Below are 21,938 nucleotides of genomic sequence, written 5' to 3'. Positions count from 1 at the left end.
GTCATCAACAATAGACGTTTGCTGCCTTGCACATTTTGACTTCCGATTGCTGCTGGCTAGCTAAATATGATAAATACACGCAAGGTATGATAAGTGTTATTGTTGAAATGAACGTTGTATTAGCTATGTAATGTATTTAAATTAATAGTTGGCGTAGCTATGCGTGAGGGGTGGATTATCACATTTGTTTTGAAACACTGAATTTGGCTTTGGAATACCACATTTCTATTTTGCGTTGACATTGACGGTTAACGTCGCTAGCTGGCATAGGCTAGCTATCAGCAACTAACGTTAGCTAGCTATCATGCACTTGTTTTGAAGGAATTGATGATGCGACATGTTATTTGTGTATCTAACTAACGTTAACTAAAATCATGTTGTAGTTAGCTATATATTCATCCCTGCCAGTTTTGTTAGTTTTGCATAGCCTAAGACATGTTAATCACGTTTCTAATGATGGTCGGTATTAGCTACGGCTCTCCATTCTACACATGCATGGAGTAGCGAGATAACGACATAACTAGCTGCTGTTGTTCCATTAATTGGTCGCCTTACTTTGCCAACCAGCCCAGGTAACGTTAGCAGGACAAGTTAACCCCAAGAGCCAGTATCAAGGCATATTGATTACTGAAGCTATGCAGTATTGCTAAACCTTTCACCATTCCAGATGTGTAATTTCTCGTCAGATCTTTAGCAAACAGCACTCTGTGATATGCAGTCAAAAAACCTCCTTATTTATACAGCCTAGTATCCTCGACCTAGTTGTCATTCATAGGGGTCATATGTAAATCAATGCCGTATCATTTCAACCTTGATGAAGGCTTCCAAAGCGGTGCTGATAACAAATAGGTATCTTGTGGGGATGTTGTTTTTGTAGATAGTCTGAGTATGGGTGTTGCCACAATGCATTTAGTCTATGTTTTTATCACTATGGTCTTTGGTGGTCTTCAGTTCAGATTATGAGATTCAAGTAATGAGACCTTTTAGGACCCTTGCCAGTTCATGCATATTTAAGTCATCTGGATTACATGTCGTATCCCATCACCCAACACTCCTCCAGTGTGACACATTAATATTCATACATGTCTTCTTGGCTATGCTGGTACTGATTAGTGACAGTGTCTGAGTAGCTAGATGCGCATGATCACACGTTTTTCATTGTCTCAGTCATTGTTTAGGTTAATTCTTTTTGAACTGCTGGACTTATACCTGTCATGTTTTGTTATTGCTCTAGGTCTTTCCAAGTGAAGAAGCTGGAGAAATTAAGATCATTTGAGACTTTATTGTGCAATATTTTGGACCTGGCCCAGCCTTTGTGAGGAGCAGAGGAGTCTGAGTCCAGGCTGAAGATGGTCTGATGGACCGCCGCTTTTTGCTGACCTTCCTCTTCTGCTCAGTCTCGTGGATTTTCTTCTGGGAAGTGTGCTGGAAGAAAGGCAAAGAAAGTCAGATCGAAGAATGGATTCAAGGCCACAGTCTCTCCGAATACAAACACTTACTTGAAGGTCAGTTGAGAAAATATACGCCACTCTTTGCGATGATCCAGTGTTTATGAATGGCATGGAACATCTTCAGTGGCAGTTTGGCATCTGAACTATTGCTGATGGGAAGGAGGCTAATTGAATTGCAGCCAAACACAGTAAATCTTAATTGATTTGCTCTGTAGTTAATGCACAGCATCCCAGCTCTTTTACAACAAGGGGAATTTATTCTCTTTGAATTTTCTAATCCGTTGGAGTTTGCACAAATGTCTACCACAGTTAAAAGGGCGTTTTAACGAAGGTTAGGCCAATGGGTGAAATTCCTTCTCGACAGCTTATCTTCAGCCATTGGTGTAACTTTTTGTAGTGCCTGGGGTTGTTGTTTCAGTGATTTAGGGCCTTCTTGTTTGCAGGTAAGAGTATATTCTTGTGTTCGCCTCATTCTGGTAATGTTGAGGTGTATGTCTTTGTGACAAGGCTATAGACTAGAATAGATCCTCATACTGGCATGTCTACTCTGCTCTGGCTGATTTGTCTGCGTCTTTGTCTGTCTGTGTGTGTAGATGTGGAGACTCTGGAGGAGCTGAGCCTGAGTGTTCTGACTCGTCTGGAGGACGTGGTGAGAGAGAAGCGGCGCTGGAGGGACATCGCAGAGGCTCACATCCAGCTGCTGCGAGACTTTGCCTTCCAGGAGTGGCTTTGCTCTCAAAGCCTTGAGCACTACTATCATACGTAAGCATACCACCACCATGTTATTAGCACAGTACTACCTACCTCTCACCTGTCATGGGCAGATTCAAACTCATCACATAAACACAACTAACATTACTACACAATTCTGCACTTACATCTTACAGAATTCATTTCGTGAAACACTGAGAGGTCTTTCTCTTTCTCTCTTTCACTGAGAGATAGGCTACATGAATGAGAATAACAACCATAGAACAGATACTGCTTTGTGTCAGCTATTTTGTCCACTTGGGAGCAGACTCCCCATTCATGGCTGGCTGCGCTTGGTGACACTGAGCTCAGGAGGCTGCAGTGTTTCAGAGGGTCACTGCAGTAATGAGTGCTCTTAAGGGGCTGTTACACATACGATATAGTAGTCGATGTTCTGCAATCCTATAGATGTGGGGGTAGCTCTCAGTGGATTGAGTTGAACTGTAGTCAGACTGAGCCGATAGGCCTTTCTGTATAATAGTATAACCTTGTTTTATGTATTAATTCATAAATAAAGACAAATGTTTTCTATTTTCAGTTGTATCACATTCATATATTTTATTGTGATACATAGGTTAGTCATACAGAGGGGATTGTAAACTTGACTTCCTCTTTGCAGATTGTTCAGTACAGTATGAGCTCAGGTCTGTCTGAGCACTGGCTCTTTACCTAAAGTAATGTATTGTAAACATGAGCAGCTGGGTTATAGTGGTTATTACACTGTGTTTATTGTGGCTACAGCAGCTGTCAACCCTGGAAAGCTTTTGCTCCTTGAGTAGATTACAATGTACCATTTAATACATGTGTCATAGGAATACTAATCCATTTTCATCATGACTCACTACATACTACACTATGACTATCTGGCTTTCTGATGTTTATATAACTCTTGAAGAGGCAATCTGCGATTGCTACATCCATTTCTAGACATTTAAATTCATGATTAATTTGCATAGATTCTTGAAGAATATAACTTATAAATCCCTCATGAGCGTAGTAAAATGTTCTTACCCCATCAGAACCCAAAATATAAACTTGTTCTACTCCTTTGTTTCTAAACAAAGTAATTGTAAACAAACACTGTATTGGCTCAATATGGTTAACTGTAATTTTGATCTCATTTGATCTCCTTGCATCCATAGCTTTGTCTATGAATTTGAGTGGTTACATTTCTCCAGCCCCATCCCTCAGCTATTTACCAAATCAGGGGCGGTTTGACCGTTTTGTTGTTGTCTAAACTGCAGATTGACCCTTTTTAATGCTTAATGTAACTTAGTAGATCATCTTACGTTTACTGTGGTGCAGTGCAGAACAAGGTGATAAACCAATATTTGCTTTACGTGCACGATAGAGTACACAGAAGCCTATTTAAGGCACTAGCTAACAGACCACAGCCCTGTTTAAAGCCAGGTTCTTCTTGTTCAGTTGTCCTGTGTAAGACTGTGGCCATGCTAGAGGTGAAATGAATACAATTGACAGTTTATTTCTCTGTTTGACCATATTGCACTGTGGTCCAAATGAAGACTGAAGACCTTGGGTTGTATGAATTTGGATGATCTAGCCCAGTTTGACAGCCAGTTGCAGCTCTCTCTGGCTGCGTGGGGATACTACTACGAAGACTACATCAAGCTGTCCACGGGCGTCAAGGTTCTCCAGGCCTCTAGGGGGAGCCGCGACCAAGACTACGAGATCCAACTAGTGCACAACCTTGCTGAGAGGCGGCTGAATGAGAAGTGGTCTATCGGTGAGTGCCTGATCACTTTGTACACATTGTTTGACAGGTGTTGGAAAGCTTCTGCCATGTATTGAGACTTAGAGTGACTTCAATAGTTGTCTGTAGAAGATACTGATGTATTGCAAGGACCTAGCGTTTCACTGTTTTATCAAGCAATAGCCACACAGATGAGCAGAACTAGGTAATATGTTGTAAAGGAGAAGTTGACTGTTACTACATAGTCATGCTGAAACAATAAGTGCAATAACTGTTTCATGGATGTGTGTGTGTGTGGGAGTATGTGTGTGTATATGAATGGGAAGGTGACATATACAGTACCAGTCAAAAGTTTGGACACACCTACTCATTCAAGGGTTTTTCTTTATTTTTTACTATTTTCTACATTGTAGAATAATAGTGGAGACATCAAAACTATGAAATAACACACATGGAATCATGTAGTGACCCAAAAAATGTTTAAAAAATATTTGAGATTCTTCAAAGTAGCCACCCTTTGCCTTGACACCTTTGCACACTCTTGGCATTCTCTCAACCAGCTTCATGAGGTAGTCACCTGGAATGCATTTCAATTCATGATTAAACATTTGAACTTGAACACTTAGAGATTGAACACTTACACGGAACCCAAACCGGCTGCGCGCGTGCGCCATCGTGCATACATTTATTTTGTCCCCCTACACCAAACGCGATCACGACACGCAGGTTAAAATATCAAAACAAACTCTGAACCAATTACATTAATTTGGGAACAAGTCGAAAAGCATTAAACATTTATGGCAATTTAGTTAGTTAGCTTGCACTTGCTAGCTAATTTGTCCTATTTAGCTAGCTTGCTGTTGCTAGCTAATTTGTCCTGGGATATAAACATTGAGTTGTTATTTTACCTGAAATACACAAGGTCCTCTACTCCGACAATTAATCCACACATAAAACGGCCAACCGAATAATTTCTAGTCATCTCTCCTCCTTTCAGGCTTTTTCATCTTTGAACTTATATGGTGATTGGCATCTAAGCTTTCATAGTATTACTACACCGACCGGCAACACAGTTCATCTTTCAATCACCCACGTGGGTATAACCAATGAGGAGATGGCATGTGGGTACCTGCTTTTATAAACGAATGAGGAGATGGGAGAGGCAGGACTTGCAGCGCGATCTGTATCCGAAATAGAAAGGACTTCTATTTTAGCCCTTGGCAACGCAGACGCTCGTTGACGCAATAATTGAATAACATAGATTTATAAATTTATTTTGCGACGCGAACGGTGTGGTCAGCCTATTAGAAATTGTCAATATATGTGGTTACATTTCAGTTACATTTCAAAAAAGGAGAAATTTAATATTTAAAGATGAGCTGGGTTGGAGAGGCCTATGTGGCCACCTAGGGCTGAGCGATATATCAAATTAATTCAAATGAATGTTTTTACCCGATATTCCAAATCCCTTTATTGCGGAATTATTTTTTTGTTGTATTTTTTGTTTTTATGAGCGTTTATGTCCACTTGTTCTCATGTTGTCTTTTTGGTCTCGTTTGCTCCTTCTGTGCTGTGCACCTTCCCATTTCCACCAGAGATCTGTATATAATGACGAGATGCTCATGTCTCCACCCTAACAATGGTAGTTGTTGTCCCGCCTCTTTCTCCAAAGCCCCTCCCCCTACCACTCACAACAACTAAGATGGGAGATCACTTCTTCCTCTCTGACAAACGGTTTCAACTCGCTATTTGAGGTTTGGACCAACGGAATCGTTCATATGGACACCGAAACACATTGAGACATTATTTTACTGTAATAGAGGAAATGTGAACCTTTCGAACCATACCCTGTTTATGTTTCAACTCCTTACATTTCAAGCAGAGCAGACACTAATAAAACGGATGTACCAATGAACAATTATTCTGGGAAATGTATGCTCAGTTTGTTGCACGCGTTACGGTACCACGTATCGGAGAGGTGCGGGGGGCTTCCTTAATCGACATCCACGTCTTCGGTGCCCTGGGAACAGTGGGTTAACTGCCTTGCTCAGAGGCAGAACGTCAGATTTTTACCTTGTCCGCTTGGGGATTCAGTCCAGCTATCTTTCGGTTACTGGCCCAACGCTCTAACCACTAGTCTACCGAAGCATGGAAGTGTGATGGTGTGGAGGTGCTTTGCTGGTGACACTGTCTGTGATTTATTTAGAATTCCAGGCACACTTTTAACCAGCATGGCTACCACAGCATTCTGCAGCGATACGCCATTCCATCTGGTTTGCGCTTAGTGGGACTATCATTTGTTTTTCAACAGGACAATGACCCAAAACACACCTCCGGGCAGTGTAAGGTCTATTTGACCAAGAAGGAGAGTGATGGAGTGCTGCATCAGATGACCTGGCCTCCACAATCAGCCGACCTCAACCCAATTGAGATGGTTTAGGATGAATTGGACCACAGAGTGAAGGAAAAGCAGCCAACAAGTGCTCAGCATATGTGGAAACTCATTCAAGACTGTTGGAAAAGCATTCCAGGTGACTACCTCAAGAAGCTGGTTGAGAGAATGCCAGGAGTTTGCAAAGCTGTCATCAAGGCAAAGGGTGGCTACTTTGAAGAATCTAAAATATATTTTGACTTGTTTCACACTTGCTTTGGTTACTACATGATTTCTTGTTCAAATATTTTTTTATTGAACACACAAGAATGGTGTATAGGTATTTTGTAGAAAAGACAAGTATGCAATTCTTATCTAAACATAAAAGAGCAGACAGAAACAAAAAGACCCAGAGTTCTAGGTCCAAAGTAAATAATACAAAAACAGAACAAGGACAGGTAAACAGAAAGAGGGCAGATGTCACCCTCATACACCCCACCCCCCCATCCCTCCCCACTGCTCGGGTGCCGGGGCAAGCACATGCCGCCCAAGGGTAGATTCAAATATTACAATTGAGAGTGTGTTAAAATGTACAAATTCAGAGCCCCGACTGGTCCAAGTAAGAGAGGAGAGGCTGACAGATTTGATCAAATGTTGATCATGTATTGTTTTTTCCAATTCCCATAGCCATAATTTGGTAGAGGGAGCTTCCTTCCTTTTCCAAAACAACAAGATACATTTTTTTTGCCGAAATGAGACCGTAAGAGATTAGTTGTTTTTGCGGGTTGGTTAATCTGTTTAGGGTTTCAGACACTCCCAGGATGATCAGAAGCGGGTCTGGGTCAATTGAAGTCTCCAGAACTTCAGAGAGGATCCTAAACATTCCACACCAGTAACCATACAGGTTAGAGCTTAGGGCAAAGCAGTGGAGTAGTGTACCCTGCACAGCATGACATTTATCACACATAGGGGATGTATCAGGAAATATCCTATGCAGCTTAGTTCTGGAATAGTGTAATCTGTGTAATAACTTCAATTGTATAAGACAATGTCTGGAGTTAATGGAGCAGGTGTGGATATACTCCAAGCTATCTTCCCAGTCTGCCACATAAATGTCAGTCCCTAGCTCTTCCTCCCACTTTGCCTTAATGGCATCTGTAGAAGGTGTGCTAACAGATTTAAAAGCGTCATATAGACAAGATATTCGTTTGCCTGCGTTGGGGCATATTTTTATGCATCCGTCAAATATGGACGGTTTAGCATTCCCAAATGTTGGAAGATGTTTTCTAACGTAGTCTCTAATCTGTAGGTACCTGAAAAAGTTAATTCTGGGAAGATTATAGGTTTCCATCAACAAATCAAAGGAGGCCATATGGTATTGCTCCCTAGTTCTCCCCATCACTCAAAGGTGTTATCAAGGTTAGATGGGGCAAAGGAGGGATTCCTGGCAACAGGGAGTAGGAATGATATTGGTCTAAGGTCAAAGTAACTGTGCTATGTATAATAGGATTGTTACTATAAAGTAACATCTCCAACTTGACAGGTGACAAAATCACAGCGCCAATAGAGAAGGGGTGGCAATCCTCACGCTCCATACTAAACCAACTGGATGACAGAAGTGCGTCATCCAGCAGCAACGTAACAGCACGGAGGTTAGCGGCCCAATAGTAAAATATAAACATTTTGGAGAGACAATCCTCCTTCCATCTTGGATTTACAGAGGTGTTTTTTACCTATCCTGTGTGTTTTATAATCCCAGATGAATGGATTGATAATTGAGTCCAGTTGTTTATGAAAGGACTTAGGTATGAATACTGGGATTTTCTGGAATAGGTAAAGCAGTTGTGGGACGAAGATCATTTTAATGGCAATAATTCTTCCGAGCACTGAAATTGGGGGAGTTCTCCAAAATTATATGTTTGCCTTGAGGGGGAAATTCTCTTTAAATAGTGAGGGGTATTGTTTGGTAACTACAATTCCTAGATAGGTACATTTTTCTGAAGATAACTTAAATGGAAGAAGTTCTAACCAAGAGGTGTTTTGCAACCATATGGGCATTAATTCGCTCTTGTTCCAATTTATTCTGGATTCTGAGAAGGTACCAAACACATTAATAAAATCAAGAATAGCTGGAATACTAGATTGGGATTCTGTTACATAGAGGAGTATGTCATCTGCGTATAGTGAAATCTTATTTAGAGTATCTTTAGTATTAAAGCCGTGTATTGCTGCATGAGATCTGATTGTCTGAGCGAGAGGTTCAAAGATTAGAGCAAAAAGCAGAGGCGACAGCGGACAACCTTGCCTTGTCACTCTATAAAGGTTAAATTGTGGCGATTGGTTAGTGAGTGATTGGTTAGTAAGTTTTCTCGCACAGGGGTTCCTATATAAAAGCTGGATCCGCTTTGTGAACCCATCTCCAATATTACGTTTCTGTAGGACCTTGAATAGATAGGACCACTCAACTTGGTCAAAGGCCTTTTCGGCGTCCAGAGATATAACGGCAAGGTCCACGTTGGATAACCTCTGGGAATACATAATGTTGAAGAGGCGCCTGATATTGAAGAATGAGTTTGTTAGGGATAAAGCCGGTCTGGTCCGAATGGACCAATTTGCCCACTAAAGTGCTAACCCTATTAGCAAGAGTTTTTGCTAAAATCTTTTGGTCTGTATTAAGGAGAGATATTGGTCTGTATGACCCTACCTCTTCCGGATCGTTACCCTTTTTATGAATAACTGTAATAAACGCCTCATCCAAAGTAGGTTGGAGAGCTCCATCCTCATTGGCCTGAACCAACATTTTGTGCAGGTAGGGGGAGAGCATGTTGCTGAATGTTTTATAGAATTCACCAGGGAATCCATCTGGGCCCGGGGTCTTGCCACTCTTTAAAGATGTAATTGTTTCTTGAATTTCTCGAAGAGATATTTCCTTATTCAGTAGGTTGGAATCTTCCTGGTTTAGGGCAGGGAGATTACAGTCCTCCAAAACGTTTTTCATAATTAAGGGGTTAGGATCTGCTTTAGATGTATATAGATTCTCGTAAAACTGATGGAATCTGTCATTGATGTCCTTGGGGGAAGAGAGTAATTCTCCAGTTGCAAATTTTACTTTGTGAATCATTCGGTCACTCTCAGTTTTTTAAAAGTTGTCTGGCAAGTAATTTATGTGGTTTGTCACCAAATTCAAAATATTTTTGCTTGGCATAGAGCAAAGATTTAAACATTTTAGCTGAGAGAATCTGATTATATTCATATTTTAAAGCGGTAATTAAAAAAAATGTTTCTCCATAGATGGATGACTAGCATTCTCCCTATCCAGTAAATGAATTTGTCCCTCCAATTCAAATTTTTTTTCTTTCTGTTTTGCCTACTTCTGGCAGCCTGAAAGGAGATGATACAGCCTCTCAAATATATATATATATATATATATATACAGTGGGGAGAACAAGTATTTGATACACTGCCGATTTTGCAGGTTTTCCTACTTACAAAGCATGTAGAGGTCTGTAATTTTTATCATAGGTACACTTCAACTATGAGAGACGGAATCTAAAACAAAAATCCAGAAAATCACATTGTATGATTTTTAAGTAATTAATTTGCATTTTATTGCATGACATAAGTATTTGATACATCAGAAAAGCAGAACTTAATATTTGGTACAGAAACCTTTGTTTGCAATTACAGAGATCATACGTTTCCTGTAGTTCTTGACTAGGTTTGCACACACTGCAGCAGGGATTTTGGCCCACTCCTCCTTACAGATCTTCTCCAGATCCTTCAGGTTTCGGGGCTGTCGCTGGGCAATACGGACTTTCAGCTCCCTCCAAAGATTTTCTATTGGGTTCAGGTCTGGAGACTGGCTAGGCCTCTCCAGGACCTTGAGATGCTTCTTACGGAGCCACTCCTTAGTTGCCATGGCTGTGTGCTTCGTGTCGTTGTCATGCTGGAAGACCCAGCCACGACCCATCTTCAATGCTCTTACTGAGGGAAGGAGGTTGTTGGCCAAGATCTCGCGATACATGGCCCCATCCATCCTCCCCTCAATACGGTGCAGTCGTCCTGTCCCCTTTGCAGAAAAGCATCCCCAAAGAATGATGTTTCCACCTCCATGCTTCACGGTTGGGATGGTGTTCTTGGGGTTGTACTCATACTTCTTCTTCCTCCAAACACGGCGAGTGGAGTTAGACCAAAAAGCTCTATTTTTGTCTCATCAGACCACATGACCTTCTCCCATTCCTCCTCTGGATCATCCAGATGGTCATTGGCAAACTTCAGACAGGCCTGGACATGCACTGGCTTAAGCAGGGGGACCTTGCGTGCGCTGCAGGATTTTAATCCATGACGGCGTAGTGTGTTACTAATGGTTTTCTTTGAGACTGTGGTCCCAGCTCTCTTCAGGTCATTGACCAGGTCCTGCCGTGTAGTTCTGGGCTGATCCCTCTTCTTCCTCATGATCATTGATGCCCCACGAGGTGAAATCTTGCATGGAACCCCAGACTGAGGGTGATTGACCGTCATCTTGAACTTCTTCCATTTTCTAATAATTGCGCCAACAGTTGTTTCCTTCTCACCAAGCTGCTTGCCTATTGTCCTGTAGCCCATCCCAGCCTTGTGCAGGTCTACAATTTTATCCCTGATGTCCTTACACAGCTCTCTGGTCTTGGCCATTGTGGAGGTTGGAATCTGTTTGATTGAGTGTGTGGACAGGTGTCTTTTATACAGGTAACAAGTTCAAACAGGTGCAGTTAATACAGGTAATGAGTGGAGAACAGGAGGGCTTCTTAAAGAAAAACTAACAGGTCTGTGAGAGCCGGAATTCTTACTGGTTGGTAGGTGATCAAATACTTATGTCATGCAATAAAATGCAAATAAATTATTTAAAAATCATACAATGTGATTTTCTGGATTTTTGTTTTAGATTCCGTCTCTCACAGTTGAAGTGTACCTATGATAAAAATTACAGACCTCTACATGCTTTGTAAGTAGGAAAACCTGCAAAATCGGCAGTGTATCAAATACTTGTTCTCCCCACTGTATATATATTTCACCTTTATTTAACCAGGTAGACTAGTTGAGAACAAGTTCTCATTTACAACTGCGACCTGGCCAAGATAAAGCAAAGCAGTGCGACACAAACAACAACACAGAGTTACACATGGAATAAACAAACGTACATTCAATAACACAATAGAGAAAAAAAGTCTATATACAGTGTGTGCAAATGAGGTAAGATCAGGGAGGTAAGGCAATAAATAGGCCATAGTGGTGAAATAATTACAATTTAGCAATTAAACACTGGAGTGATAGATGAGCAGAAGATGAGTGTGCAAGTACTGGGGTCTTCAGTGTTTTCCACAATAATGCTGGGGAAGTCTCTGTGTTGTCATTGGTATCAAAGAAAAATGTCATTTGGTCTTTAAGATGTTCACAGAGTGTTGGTTCTGTGAGGAGCTGAGGATTCAACATCCAGACCCTCTCGTTTGATACGATGTCACTCAATCTCAGGGAGAAGGTGAGTGGACTGTGGTCAGAGATTATAATATCATGATACCTCACATTACAGGTATAAGCTTGAATAGGAGGTAGGGGTTCGCCGGGTAGAGGATCTATCCAAATATTGCTCTCGCACACAGTTAAGGTCCCCTCCAATGACCAGGTTAGTATGGGAGATATCTGGAAACAGGGCAAGGACTCTTTTGAATAAATGAGGGGTTATCAATGTTTGGCCCATAGATATTTAGTAGAGTTACAGAAGTAGAGTGGATCTCTCCTATTACGATCACATAACGACCCTCTTTATCCACAATAGTGGTTTTATGTAGAACGGGAATTCCTTTCCGTACCAGAATCGCTGTGCCTCTCGTTTTGGCGGATAAGTTAGAATGATACACTTGCCACACCCACCTACATTTTAAGTCTGCTATGAGAATTGTTTTTCAGATGGGTTTCTTGCAAAAATATAATATCAGACGAGAGTGCTTTCAAGTGGGCTAGGACCTTGCCTCTCTTAATTGGTTCGTTTAAACCCTTGACATTCCAGGAAGTAAATGTAAGCCCCGCCTTCCTCTCGTTTGTAGTTCCTATGGTGGCCTGCATAACATGTAACTCAATAAAAAGGTAAGAAAGCGCACCAAACCATCACGATCAGCATATGTAGCTCCTACATATGAGCAGTATCCAACCAACCCCTCCACCTGGCAAGCACCCTTACTCTCTACCCTGTCCCCCAACTTTCCCCAACATTTACCCTCCCCTCAACCCACCTTTAACAGGCATACACAAATAGGAGAGAAAAATACAAATAAACACACTGTCTGGCCGATGCCAAAAATGCACAGCGCGACCTCAAACGAGAGGTAAAACAAAAATAAAATCCCAACTATACTTTCTCCTCTCACTATCCTAGAACGTCTACTAACATATGAACTGAGGAGGCTCCAGCAAATAAATTGTTCATTTAGCATCTAATAAACCAAAACAGAATAAGTTACAACGAAAACATATTGCGCACTTAAATGTCATCCTGGGTCTATCCCTGAGATAAGCAATATATAACAGCTCAAGGTTATATTGCTAAGCAATGCCGGTCTAAACATAAACCATCAACAACCGATATAGACAGCGGTACATTTACATATTGTGGGTTGGGAGATCGGAACATGGATTTTGCTAAATTCAACGTACCCCCCAATCAAAAATAAATAAAATATATATATATCCACACCACATACACACACACATGCATACACACACAAATATATACATATCAACACAAACATATTTATACAAAAAATAATAATCTAAATTAAAATTAAACATACATAATAATAAGAATAAAATGCTGAGAGAAAAAAATGAAGTTCAAATAATATTTATATGTACACACACCTACACATATATACACAAACACCACAGAAGGCTGGTGGGTACCTAATGGGGAGAGCGGCCCACTGTAATGACAGAAGCAGAACGGCAGAGCGGCCCGCTGTAATGACAGGAGCAGAACGGCCCGCTGTAATGACAGAAGCAGAACGGCCCGCTGTGATGACAGGAGCAGAACGGCAGAGCGGCCCGCTGTAATGACAGGAGCAGAACGGCCCGCTGTAATGACAGAAGCAGAACGGCCCGCTGTAATGACAGGAGCAGAACGGCAGAGCGGCCCGCTGTAATGACAGGAGCAGAACGGCAGAGCGGCCCGCTGTAATGACAGGAGCAGAACGGCAGAGCGGCCCGCTGTAATGACAGGAGCAGAGCGGAAAGCGGCCCGCTGTAATGACAGGAGCAGAGCGGAGAAGCGGCCCGCTGTAATGACAGGAGCAGAACGGCAGAGCGGCCCGCTGTAATGACAGGAGCAGAACGGCAGAGCGGCCCGCTGTAATGACAGGAGCAGAACGGCAGAGCGGCCCGCTGTAATGATAGGAGCAGAACAGCAGAGCGGCCCGCTGTAATGACAGGGGCAGAACGGAAAAGCGGCCCGCTGTAATGACAGGAGCAGAACGGCCCGCTGTAATGACAGGAGCAGAACGGCCCGCTGTAATGACAGGAGCAGAACGGCCCGCTGTGATGACAGGAGCAGAACGGCCCGCTGTAATGACAGGAGCAGAACGGCCCGCTGTAATGACAGGAGCAGAACGGCCCGCTGTAATGACAGGAGCAGAGCGGCCCGCTGTAATGACAGGAGCAGAACGGCCCGCTGTAATGACAGGAGCAGAACGGCCCGCTGTAATGACAGAAGCAGAGCGGCCCGCTGTAATGACAGGAGCAGAACGGCCCGCTGTAATGACAGGAGCAGAACGGCCCGCTGTAATGACAGGAGCAGAGCGGCCCGCTGTGATGACAGGAGCAGAACGGAAAAGCGGCCCGCTGTGATGACAGGAGCAGAACGGCAGAGCGGCCCGCTGTAATGACAGGAGCAGAACGGCAGAGCGGCCCGGTGTAATGACAGGAGCAGAACGGCCGAGCGGCCCGCTGTAATGACAGGAGCAGAACGGCAGAGCGGCCCGCTGTAATGACAGGAGCAGAGCGGAAAAGCGGCCCGCTGTAATGACAGGAGCAGAGCGGAAAAGCGGCCCGCTGTAATGACAGGAGCAGAGCGGCCCGCTGTAATGACAGGAGCAGAACGGCAGAGCGGCCCGCTGTAATGACAGGAGCAGAACAGCAGAGCGGCCCGCTGTAATGACAGGAGCAGAACGGCAGAGCGGCCCGCTGTAATGACAGGAGCAGAACGGCAGAGCGGCCCGCTGTAATGACAGAAGCAGAACAGCAGAGCGGCCCGCTGTAATGATAGGAGCAGAACAGCAGAGCGGCCCGCTGTAATGACAGGAGCAGAACGGCAGAGCGGCCCGCTGTAATGACAGGAGCAGAGCGGAAAAGCGGCCCGCTGTAATGACAGGAGCAGAGCGGAAAAGCGGCCCGCTGTAATGACAGGAGCAGAGCGGCCCGCTGTAATGACAGGAGCAGAACGGCAGAGCGGCCCGCTGTAATGACAGGAGCAGAACGGCAGAGCGGCCCGCTGTAATGACAGAAGCAGAACAGCAGAGCGGCCCGCTGTAATGACAGAAGCAGAACAGCAGAGCGGCCCGCTGTAATGATAGGAGCAGAACAGCAGAGCGGCCCGCTGTAATGACAGGGGCAGAGCGGCCCGCTGTAATGATAGGAGCAGAACAGCAGAGCGGCCCGCTGTAATGACAGGAGCAGAACGGCAGAGCGGCCCGCTGTAATGATAGGAGCAGAACGGCAGAGCGGCCCGCTGTAATGACAGGAGCAGAACAGCAGAGCGGCCCGCTGTAATGACAGGAGCAGAACGGCAGAGCGGCCCGCTGTAATGATAGGAGCAGAACAGCAGAGCGGCCCGCTGTAATGACAGGAGCAGAACGGCAGAGCGGCCCGCTGTAATGATAGGAGCAGAACGGCAGAGCGGCCCGCTGTAATGACAGGAGCAGAACGGCAGAGCGGCCCGCTGTAATGATAGGAGCAGAACGGCAGAGCGGCCCGCTGTAATGACAGGAGCAGAAGCAGAACGGCACAAGACACCAACATGATATCCAGGTGTCTGATGCCACCCCATCTGCCCCGCCCCAACCATCACCACCAGTCCCCTGCAAATAGTAAATAAATGGTATGATAATAAGAATAATGTAGGAATAATGTAAGAATTGAGAAATAACGAAACAAAACAAAAATGGGGGAATATAAGTATATCCATCCAAAAGTGTCAATGATCAAACCTGACAAGCCACTCAAATAGGCATCCTCTAAACTCCAACGACAGGTCAGTCTGCCAGCTGGAATGAAAGTGAAATGAAAGCTCTAACCGCCCTCCATTGGCCGGCTCAGCATCTTACATGTTCGGGAGCAACAATAAAACTTCAGTCGGCAGCCCGTGCTGAGACAGTTTATTAAGGTCTCATCCGCTATGGCATAGTATGGATTCGAGTCCATGAGCACACCACACCCTAACACACAATGACAAGGCACTCAACTTCTCTGCATCCAAAACCGAGGAGAGATCTTCTCACCAGAAGGAGGGGTAATTCTGAGTCTGACAGGGAAGAGCAAGGCTGGGCGAAGATGGAGTCTGTAGAGTTTGGTCATGACATCTCTGTAGCCGGCGTGATGCTTCACCACATAGACACGGAAGGGATGTCCTTTATGTAACAGGTTACCCCATTCGAGCCTCGCACAGGACAAGATCCTTGGTCTTGAAACTGTGACAACTTGGTGAGGACATTGGCCCGGTCCAGGCACGGGGACAAGAGATGATTACTGGGTGAGGACGTTGGCCCGGTCCAGGCACGGGGACAAGAGATGATTACTGGGTGAGGACGTTGGCCCGGTCCAGGCACTGGGACAAGAGATGATTACTGGGTGAGGACGTTGGCCCGGTCCAGGCACTGGGACAAGAGATGATTACTGGGTGAGGACGTTGGCCCGGTCCAGGCACGGGGATGAGATGATTACTGGGTGAGGACGTTGGCCCGGTCCAGGCACTGGGACAAGAGATGATTACTGGGTGAGGACGTTGGCCCGGTCCAGGCACGGGGACAACAGGCGAGAGCCAGCCTCCACCCCCTCTGACAGACCAACAACGTGAACGTTATGACGTCTGGATCGGCCCTCTAGGTCGACCACTTTCACAGAAAGCCTCTGCACACTGTCCTGCAAGGACGTGCATAGCTTCTCTAACTCGTCAATCCTATCAGCGTTGAATTCAGAAGCCTTCTCAAGGTCTTCTCAAATAGTAGCCTTAAAATCCTCAGCTATAGCAACACGTAGTTCTCCCAGAGCCCGGGCAAGTGTCATGTTGTTACCTGTGCATTCCGCCATGTCTGTCTTGTTGTTTGGTGGGGAGGAGGGCTCCGATGAGGATTTATTGTCCTTTAGTCGCCTATTACTCAGCATGTTCACATAAAAAGTTACAATATTGTATTAGAAAGAGACTTATGTTGTAAAAAGTGCTGTAAAGTAGGTTAAGTTAGATTGTTTTGCAAAACAGTTGCAGGAGCCTCTCTCACACACAGCCGTTCACTCCAACATGCTAGCTCTGCCTCCCTTACTACATGATTCCATATGTGTTATTTCATAGTTTTGATGTCTTCACTATTATTCTACAATGTAGAAAATAGTAAAAATAAAGAAAATCCCTTGAATGAGTAGGTGTGTCCAAACGTTTGACTGGCATTGTATATATATGTTTTGGTCATTTAGCAGGCACTCTTATCCAGAGCGACTTACAGGAGCAATTAGGGTTCAGTGCCTTGGTCAAGGGATCAGAGATTTGAACCAGTGACCTTTCGGTTACTGGCCCAACGCTTTTAACCGCTAGGCTACCTACCGGTTAAAACTGGTGATGGATGATGAATATGTGTAGGAGGGTGGGAGAATGGGTGTGTGGGTGCATAGGGTATATGTTGGGCGGGAATGGATGAGTAAGTTGATGGGTGTAAGTGTGTCAGAGAGGTAGGGAGGGAGGGTGGGAAAGGATGGGAGGTAGGGACAAGCTTGGGTGGGTAGGGATGGGAGGTTGGGACAAGCTTAGCTTGGGTGGGCAAGGATGGGAGGTTGGGACAAGCTTTGCTTGGGTGGGTAAGGATGGGAAGCTGGGACAAGCTTGGCTTGGGTGGACAAGGATGGGAGGTTGGGACAACCTTGGCTTGGGTAAAGGGGGTAGAAGGAGGGGAGCAGGGAGGTGGAGAGGGATGGGTTTGGCTTGGGAGAGAGAGAAGTATTTAACTATACTACAATGTCATTTAATTTACTTTTGTGACTTGCAAACCTGCTGTAAAATGAGTAAGAGTTCTGGATCGATTAGGAGAGGATGTTGAATTTGTCATTACAGCTAAGATTCAATGGTGGTTATTGGTGAGAGTGGAGAGGGGCTCTTTCTGGGGGATTGGGACGGCATTAGACACTTCTCTTAGGTGTGTGTCAGGCCTCCACTCATCTATGTACAATGACATAATCCTCAGACCTTTGGTACACTAGGAGAGGAGTTGGAGCTTAAAAGCCCTAAAAGGCATAGCACCTCAAAGTACAAAAGTACTTTACTTTGTTTTTTGTATGTTTTCTGTTAAATGTCTGTTCAGCTTGCATGTTCACACGCTCTATAGATGTAAAGTATACAATAACTATGTATTCATACGATGTATGACTCTCCCATTTCATGAAATGGCCCACTGCCCTTATACGACTGCTAAAATGTTTTATCTGGTTAACTTTGATTGTATACAAGTAAAGATCAACAAAATCCAACTTATTACATTTACTCCTGAGGTGCTGACCTGTTGCACCCTCTACAACCACTGTGATTATTATTATTTGACCCTGCTGGTCATCTGTGAACATTTGAACATCTTGGCCATGTTCTGTTATAATCTCCACCCGGCACAGCCAGAAGAGGACTGGCCACCCCTCATAGCCTGGTTCCTCTCTAGGTTTCTTCCTAGGTTCCGGCCTTTCTAGGGAGTTTTTCCTAGCCACCGTGCTTCTACACCCGCATTGCTTCCTGTCTGGGGTTTTAGGCTGGGTTTCTGTACAGCACTTTGTGCCATCAGCTGATGTAAGAAGAGCTATATAAATACATTTGATTGATTGATTACATGGAATGTGCACAGGCTTCATGATGGGGGAAAAGCATATGGTTCTTGAACACTTAGAGATTGTCAGCATATGTGGTTTTCCTGCAGGAGTTACATTTCAAAAAAGGAGAAATGTAATATTTAAAGAGGAGCTGGGTTGGAGAGGCCTATGCTGCCACCTAGGGCTGAGCGATATATCGAATTAATTCAAATGAATGTTTTTGCCTGATATTCCAAATGCCTGTGTCGCAGAATTCTTATTTTATTTTTTTATGAGCGTTTGTCTGCTTGTTTTCATGTTGTCTTTTTGGTCTCATCTCGTTCGCTCCTTCTGTGCTGTGCACCTTCCCATTTCCACCAGAGATTTGTATATAATAACGAGATGCTCATGTCTCCACCCTAACAATGGTAGTCGTTGTCCCGCCTCTTTCTCCAAAGCCCCTCCCCCTACCACTCACAACAACTAAGATGGGAGATCACTTCTTCCTCTCTGACAAACGGTTTCAACTCGCTATTTGAGGTTTGGTCCAACGGAATCGTTCATATGGACACCGAAACACATTGAGACATTATTTTACTGTAATAGAGGAAACGTGAACCTTTCGAACCATACCCTATTTATGTTTCAACTCCTTACATTTCAAGCAGAGCAGACACTAATAAAACGGATGTACCAATGAACAATTATTCTGGAAAATGTATGCTCAGTTTGTTGCACGCCCATGGGTTACGGTACCACGTATCGCTAGCAGCATTTTAGTCAAATAAAGATTGTTATACTAGCTGTTTAGTCTGTCTTTTATAAATGTGCAATAAGCATAAAACAATTATAAGGAATTGGCAACTCGTTCTCATTCTGAGAAACAAGGTAGGCCACTTATTTCAACATGTGAACAAAGTGGACAGGCTAGCATGCTGTTCAAACAGTTGGAGACGGACAGAAGGGTGTGTTCATAACAATTCAACTGTTTCGCCTTGCTAGCTGAATTCAGAGCTTCTGAAATTATACCTAGATCCAAGTTGGCTAAACTTGAAATATAAATATTAGCTGGCTACTCATTAGCACATGGGCTTGTGCTCGAGAGATTGTTTATGAGACCGGTGTTCATTTTATATAATTCCCTCAACATTATTACTGAATGTGCATTATGCATGGTTTTGGTTAAATTTGTTACAGAAATAGCATTTTTATAGACGGACCTGAAAGCCAAATCAGTGATTATTGCAACAACAAAAAAGGTACAACTATTTTTGATAAAATAATTACATTATTAGTGGGTCTTATGGTTGTGGAAGGCATATATATTCAGCCTAGGTATAATTTCACAAGCTCTCAATTCATTAGAATTTTGGTGACTGTTTTAAAAGCAGTGTATTTAACCTTTTTAATTGTACAACAAAGCTTATGTAGAGAGAACTTAAAAAAAAAATATATATATATATCTTGAATCACTTATAAGTTTAAAGAATTGAGATATGAGTTTTAGGTCATATCGCCCAGCCCTACTGCCAACTACTGTAGTAACAGCAGTAGTGTAGGCATGCTGATAAATAAGAATACACCCCTTTCTGTTATATCTGAGCACACAGACCAAAAAGGACATTTTCTAATGTTGAATTGTACCTTACATGGTAAAAGATTACACGTTGATTTAATAGGCAAATCTGGTGTTTTTAGATGGAATTTTAGCTATATTAGATCAAATCCAGACAGGAACTATTATCTTAGCAGGAGACCTAAATAATACAGTTGATAAGTTTGACAGAAGTAGCAATAAAAAAGGCAAAGTCAAGGAACCTTCAAAGAGACTGAAAAAAATGCTATCTCTACAAATAATTTACAGAACACCTGTATCATGATTAATTACACCAACAGAAAATACACTCCGCAACCGAATATGGAGAATGAACAGAGTGCATCTTCAAGACCCGAAATGTATTAAATACATAAATATATTTTTTTAAACATTTACCATTACAAATGTAGACATGGAGGATAGAGAAAGAATTTCCCCGATTTATAATTTGGGATACTTTTAAGGTATATTAACGGCATGATAATCTCATTAGTCTGCAAAAGTTACATCTGAGTTAGTGATTTATTTTTATTTAATTTGAATTTCTATTTTAGAAAACGTACATACAAAATCCGTACAAAGTAAAGAAGAAAATAAAATTTCTGAACATAAGCAGGAATATGATTTACTTTTGAAGAGAGCCAACAAATCCAGGTTAAACTCAAATAAAGCATACTATTTAATGGCAAATAAACCTGTTAAAAATCTCGCAGCCCTCACAAAACGATTACACGCCAAACCAGTTATAATTTTAAAAGATAAAGATACAAATTCGTTCATTAGAAACAACAACGGGATTAATTACCATTTTAAAAGCTTCTATGAAAATCTATATAAATCTGAATTAAACAACAATTGGACGGATCCTACAGCCTTCTAAGACTCAACAACCCCGAAGCAATTATCAGCGATGCAAACTAGTCACCTTTCGGCGAAATTCGCCGTTTTGAATCTAAAATAGGTGACCTACGTGATTCGTGTAGATCCAATGAGAACTTTGGCAGGGGGAGGTTGGATTACTACTGGCTGTAAACGAACGAGTGATGCGCGTTTTTTTTCTTTTTTCTAGCAATACTGGAGCAAAATCGTGTACATAGCAACAGAATGCAGCGCAGCACGCGACTGCAGAAAGAGGAGACAACCGGTTACTAGTTACAGCATCAGCGCGCGCTCTGGAAAGGCAGCTTGCCAGTTACAGCATCGCGTCCCCTGAACGGTAACGAAGAGGTAACGTTAGGTGAGAAGCCTGACCACGGAGACGGGGGTGAGAAGGTGATGATGCGTACTTCAGGAGCTATAACCGAAAAACAACTGACATTTGGAAAGTTTGAGGTGAGGGAGAAAGTGTGGTGGAACAAGTATTTTAAGTATCTTGCTAGCTGGATCGAATTTTCCGTTAGTTAGCCAGAGAAATGTTGAGCAACATTAGCCAACTTATCTTGCCAGACCTGGCCAGACGTTGCCAGACGTTGCCAGACCTTGCCAGACCTTGCCAGACCTGTATTTTGGGAGTTTCTCCCATTCTTCTCTGCAGATCCTCTTAAGCTTTGTCAGGTTGGATGAGGAGCGTCACTGCACAGCTATTTTCGGGTCTCTCCAGAGATGCTCGATCGGGTTCAAGTTCGGGCTTTGGCTGGGTCACTCAAGGACATTCAGAGACTTGTCATAAGCCACTTCTGCATTGTCTTGGCTGTGTGCTAAGGGTCGTTGTCCTGGTGGAAGGTGAACCATCACCACAGTCTGAGGTCCTGAGCGCTCTGGAGCAGGTTTTCATCAAGGATCTCTGCACTTTGCTCCGTTCATCTTTCCCTCGATCCTAACTAGTCTCCCAGTCCCTGCCGGTGCCAGGTTTCCTCCAGACGGGACGCTTGGCATTCAGGTCAAAGAGTTCAATCTTAGTTTCATCAGACCAGAGAATCTTGTTTTTCATGGTCAAAGTCCCTTAGGTTCCTTTTGGTAAACTTTAAGTGGGTTGCCATGTGCCTTTTACTGAGGAGT

The 21,938-nt window shown here is 43.4% G+C and overlaps 1 protein-coding gene across 1 annotated transcript in view; it reads left to right on the top strand.

Moving 5' to 3' along the window:
* Positions 1-12: 12 nt before the first annotated feature.
* Positions 13-21,938, top strand: part of LOC139530811 (apoptosis-resistant E3 ubiquitin protein ligase 1-like) — a 40,139-nt gene continuing 18,213 nt past the window's right edge. The window contains exons 1-4 of the mRNA XM_071327520.1: positions 13-84; positions 1,235-1,505; positions 2,045-2,213; positions 3,725-3,945. Coding sequence (XP_071183621.1) covers positions 1,358-1,505; positions 2,045-2,213; positions 3,725-3,945 — 538 coding nt within the window. The 5' untranslated portion in view covers positions 13-84; positions 1,235-1,357. The remainder of the gene's footprint in view (positions 85-1,234; positions 1,506-2,044; positions 2,214-3,724; positions 3,946-21,938) is intronic.

The sequence above is a fragment of the Salvelinus alpinus genome, chromosome 9 (genome assembly GCF_045679555.1).
Source record: "Salvelinus alpinus chromosome 9, SLU_Salpinus.1, whole genome shotgun sequence".
In the NCBI taxonomy this organism is placed as follows: Eukaryota; Metazoa; Chordata; class Actinopteri; order Salmoniformes; family Salmonidae; genus Salvelinus; species Salvelinus alpinus.
The sequence above is the reverse complement of the archived record's forward strand: the minus strand, read 5'-3'. Positions and strand labels throughout refer to the sequence as shown.